This window comes from Jatropha curcas, chromosome 4 (assembly GCF_041381405.1).
Source record: "Jatropha curcas cultivar XTBG-Jc1 chromosome 4, XTBG_Jcur_1.0, whole genome shotgun sequence".
Lineage (NCBI taxonomy): Eukaryota > Viridiplantae > Streptophyta > Magnoliopsida > Malpighiales > Euphorbiaceae > Jatropha > Jatropha curcas.
Genome location: NC_143154.1, coordinates 5,937,965 through 5,942,776, shown reverse-complemented (window position 1 = coordinate 5,942,776; position 4,812 = coordinate 5,937,965). Strand labels below are relative to the sequence as shown.

The window sequence follows — 4,812 nt, the reverse complement described above, 5'->3', positions numbered from 1 at the left end:
CTTCTAAAGCTCCAAAAATTTTTTTTTTTTTTTTTTTTTTTTTTTTTTTTTTTTTTTTTTTTTTGTTCATGGCTTCCTCTGATCTGAGCGGTGAGGAGTACCTGGAGTCTCTGGGGATCTCGCTTGACGAGGTCAAGCTTACGGCGGACGCAAACACTCACGCCTCCGTAACAGGCATCTTCGCCCAGGTACGCCTCCTTTTTTTTTTTTTTTTTTTTTTTTTTTTTTTTAGGGGCTGACAAAATGGGGATTGTGATTTTTCGGGCCTCCTGTGGCCAGAAAGAGAACTTTGGGCCTTCGTGGCCTGAATGTGCTTTTCGGGCCTTAGGCCGAATTGTGAATTGTCGGGCCTCTATGGCCAGAGTGTGATTTTCGGGCCTTAGGCCGAATTGTGAATTGTCGGGCCTCTATGGCCAGAGTGTGATTTTCGGGCCTTAGGCCGAATTTGTGAATTTTGGGCCTCTGCGGCCGAATTGTGATTCTCGGGCCTCTGTGGCCGAACTGTGAATTTTTATTTTTCTGTATTTGCAGTTTTATTAGTATGCATGCTAAGATATTACCCTTAGTAAAGAACCAAGGAACAATTCTTATATTACTTTACCTTTTAGGATCCTTACATTAAATTGGATGTGGCTGAGAACTCTATGTCCGAAATCCCGATCGAGATATTGGATCCGAGCCACCCGGTCGGGGCAATCATCAATCCGTCCCGTCTGGGTTGTTTGAGGCATTTTGATGCTGGCCGAAATAGTCACAAGGAGTTGCTGGGTGCTTTGGCCGAGAGATGGTGGGACACTACTAACACTTTTCATTTTTCTTGGGGCGAGATGACAATGACCCCTGTGGATTTTTCTGTGATTACCGGAATCCCTTTTGGTATTCGGACGATTGAATTATATGATGACTGGAGGACAGAGATTTCCCCTGATCGGATGGCGGAATTGATTGGTATAGACCTGCCTCGGATTGTCAGGCCAGGCTCTGCTACTCCAGCTTTGAGTGTTTCCAGGTGCTGGCTATATCTCCAAGCCCCCGGCATTTATGCTAGACATAGGCGGGGAGAGCTGACGGCTACTCAGGTGGCCAGATTCACTTTGTTGCTGATGTTTGCTTCGACCTTTTGGTCCAACAGGAAAGAAAGGTTTAATCCTTCTATCTTGAAGAGTTTAGAAAACCTAGCCCATCTCACGGAGTACGACTGGGCCGGCGCTATTCTGAGCCGTATGTATGATGACATGTGTGATCTGAGTCGGAGCCACTGTAAACTTAGTGGGACCTATTACTTCTGGGAGGTAATGCGAAGAACATTCTGTATATTTTTCTATTTTATTAGCCCTCTTTTGACTCTCGTTTCTTCTTTGTTGCAGATTTGGGCATTTGAGTATTTTCCTTACACTCGCCCGGAGCAGATTCATGCAGATCTCGGATTAGGGCTGGTACCTTTGGCTTGGAGATGGTACCGAACAAACCTTCATACCAGTCGGCATAAGCACTCGCTAAAAGACCTGAGAACCTTTTTTGATACGTGTAGCCCGGCGCAGGTATGTGTTCAGTAATTCTTGAATACGTTGAATAAAAAAGATTTATCAACATATTTGCATCTTTTTTAGGTTGAGGTGGGGACGATGGCCATTCGCCTACAGAGCTGGATCCAGGTTGATCCTCATTTCCAGCGGTCGGATGACTTGTCTCGGCGGAGGGTGATCCTGTCGCATCCCGTCCTGAGACGATATTACTTGGGCGAGAGAGTAGACTTTCAAATAAGAGGCTGTCGTTCCATCCCTTATCCTCCTCCTGGGGACATGCGAGAGGGCAGGCAGATGACTCTCACCGATGCGCATACTGAGGGTATTCCGTATGGAGAGTTCATCTTGGAGGGAGATTATGCTGAGTTCTGCAGACTCTTTCTGATGCAGCCTATTGGATCGCGGCTTGACAATTTTCAGAGATCAGCTCCTTTCCATCCGCCCGCTACCCGCTCTTCTCGGGCCGTGGGTTCTTCGAGTAGGACTTCAAAGAGGAGGCCTACGACTGATCCTTCTTCTTCTACTCGGGCTGAAGGTTCATCTCAAGCCGGCCCTAGCCACTCGGCCAGCCATTCCAGGGCTCCCCGGGCTGTGACAGAGGCTACCGGGTCACTTCATTCAGACTTGGCCAATTTACGTCTTCCGTACAGCATTTCCTACCATACTCCTGACGCTCCTTTAGCCTTTCGAGAGGTCTCGCTGGCAAATGTGGATCGCTTGGCTCTGCGTTCTGAGGACATTACTGAGGTAAGTAAAAACTGCTAAATCTCTCACAAAAACGATTCATAAGAGATTTGACGTTGATTTGCATTTTTTTTTTTTTTTTTAGGTTCCTGTTGGATTGATCAATCAGATGATGGAATTGATGCTCGGGATGCAACAGGAACTGTCTTCGTCCTGGACTCGTGAGGCTTACAACGATCAGAGAAGGCAGAGGCCCCGTCGCTGAAGCCATGATTGCCGGATTTTTCTGTTCCTCTTTCTTTCTTTCTTGTCTGACTTCTGTACTAAACTTTGATCGTGCTTCTGTACTGTATCGTTGTACTGAGTTTTATTTTGTACCTGCACTTGGTTAGTATTGAAATATATGTATGCATGTTTATTGTATTTGAAACAAAATGGGAGGACTTCATCATTTTGGCTTATGGACAAAATACACTCTTTTTTTTTTTTTTTTTTTTTTATGCGTGGCGGCCGCTGCCGCCATCATTTAGTGGCAATTTGGCGGCCGCTGCCGCCGTCATTCGGTGGCAATTCGGCGGCTGCTGCCGCCATCATTCGGCGGCTGCTGCCGCCCTCATTCGGTGCATTTTCTCCTATAAAAGCTTGTTCTTTGTTTCGGCTCTTCACTCATTCCTTATCTTCTCTCTTCTTCTTTTCTCTCTATGTTTATCTTTTCCAAAGAATGAATCCTTCTTTCAATCATAGCATGCACAGCTGGGCTAGGAGTCTCTCCAAAGTTGAAAAGATCAACTTGAAGAGGTATGGCCTCTCTCCTATCATTACCCTTAGGGGGGTAGTGATCGAATGGAACTTTTTATGGGCCTGTATCAGACTCTGGGACTCTGAGGCCCACGTTTTTCGGTTCGGGGCCATGATGGAGGAGGTGTGTCCTCTTTTCGAGGAGTTTTGTGCTATCATAGGGTGTGACCCTAATGCCCCTTTAGTCAGGCATGAGGTTAAAGTTGGGTATGTTCGGTCATTTGAAAATTTATTTCAATTCAGCCGGCCACAAGCTAAGGCCATGATTGTTGACGACCAGAAGGCGATTCTGATGCCCCTGATTGATGAATTTTCAGAGGTCCGTTTGGATGACCCAGACCGGATGAGGCTTAGGATGCGGGCCTTTGTATTTTGCTTATTATCTGGTTTCTTGTTTAACAAGGATCCAGGCTTCAGGGATCTGCGATTTTGTCCTATGATTCGACAAATGGAGGACATGAGTTGCATTGGTGGCATTGTGCTAGCAGAAACTATCAGGAGCCTTGACAGAGCTGCTTTAGGCTTCGAGGACTGGACGGTTTCCCCGATTATTCTCCAGGTACTTCTCCTCTCTTCTTTTCCCTATATTTTTTTTGTTTTGATTCATTCCTTTGTAATATAAAGGATCCATTACTCAGGTTTGGTTGAAGGACCACCTCCAAGTGGTTGCTGCTCCAATTTTATTGCCCTATAACCCTGTCCAGTATCGTATGCGGAAGATTTTGATTACATACCCGTCCGTTGATGCGTGGACTTCATGGTTAATTGAATTAGGTCCAGACGAGGTGTTGTGGTTCGTACCTTGGTATGATATCAACCGGTTTATTCAGGTTAGCTTCTGCCATACTCAGGTTTACCTGTTGGGCCTTACACATTGCACCTGGTACTGTGCTTCGCGCGTTCTGAGACAGATGGGGATAGGCCAGACCGTTCCGACCATGGATGATTCCCTAGCTGATTCAGCCATCACTCCGGGAGTTACTCGAGTCGTCCTTAGGGCCTGGGTTAGGGACCATCATATGGTTAGACCTTTACCTAATCCTGCTGGTATTCAGACTTCTCCTGAGTACCGGTCTTGGTTTATGACCATTGTCTGGCCAGTTAAGAAGCTGAGGAGGAACGCATTGCTGAGTGTACTTGAAGGTTGGACTCAGGCTGACGCTGGTAATGAGGCTGGGACTGATGAGGAGATTCTGTTGGCTCCCCAGACAGGAAATGTTGGAGAGAGTTCGGGAGTTAAAGATGACTCGGAAGACGTTGCCCCACGGAGGCGACGGGGCACTTAGACTTTTATGGGCTTTTTGGGTTTTTTTTTTTTTTTTGTTTTGTGGTTTTTTTTTTTTTTTTTTTGACTCTTTTCGGTATTTTGGCTTTGGACTTTGGATGTATGTTTTATTTGGACTTGGACTCTACTTTCTTTAGTTTTCTGCTTGATTTTAGACTGTTTGCCTTTATTGCTTTCAATTGGGCATGTCATTTGACTTTTAAGCTTTCCAAGCATTTTCCAACTTTATTTATTCAAGCTCTGATTTTTGCCTAAGCCGCCCTTTCGGGTTTTCAACTTAGCGAGCTACCCATTTTTGCCTAAGCCGCCCTTTTCGGGCTTTCAACTTAGCGGGCCCCGATTTTTGCCTAAGCCGCCCTTTCGGGTTTTCAACTTAGCGGGTTTTTTTTTTCTCTTTTTTTTTTATTATTATCGGCAAAAAAGAAAGAATCATGAAATGGTATGTTTTTTTTTTTATTAATGTTTAGACCGTACCCAATGAGGGCTGCCTACATATCTCCGATATATAATTTCTTTTTT

The 4,812-nt window shown here is 45.3% G+C and overlaps 1 protein-coding gene across 1 annotated transcript; it reads left to right on the top strand.

Moving 5' to 3' along the window:
- Positions 1-773: 773 nt before the first annotated feature.
- On the top strand, positions 774-1,616 carry LOC149496773 (uncharacterized). The gene is made up of 2 exons (XM_089720706.1): positions 774-1,292; positions 1,368-1,616. The coding sequence occupies exons 1-2, from the start codon at positions 828-830 to the stop codon at positions 1,554-1,556; spliced, it is 654 nt and encodes a 217-aa protein (XP_089576832.1). The 5' UTR covers positions 774-827; the 3' UTR covers positions 1,557-1,616.
- The last annotated feature ends 3,196 nt before the right edge of the window (positions 1,617-4,812 follow it).

Bases quoted from the DNA above. Each gene is read 5' to 3' on its own strand.
- LOC149496773 (XM_089720706.1), top strand. From the start codon at position 828: ATGACAATGACCCCTGTGGATTTTTCTGTGATTACCGGAATCCCTTTT. The intron at 1,293-1,367 runs GTAATGCGAAGA...TCTTTGTTGCAG, and splicing joins GGACCTATTACTTCTGGGAG to ATTTGGGCATTTGAGTATTT.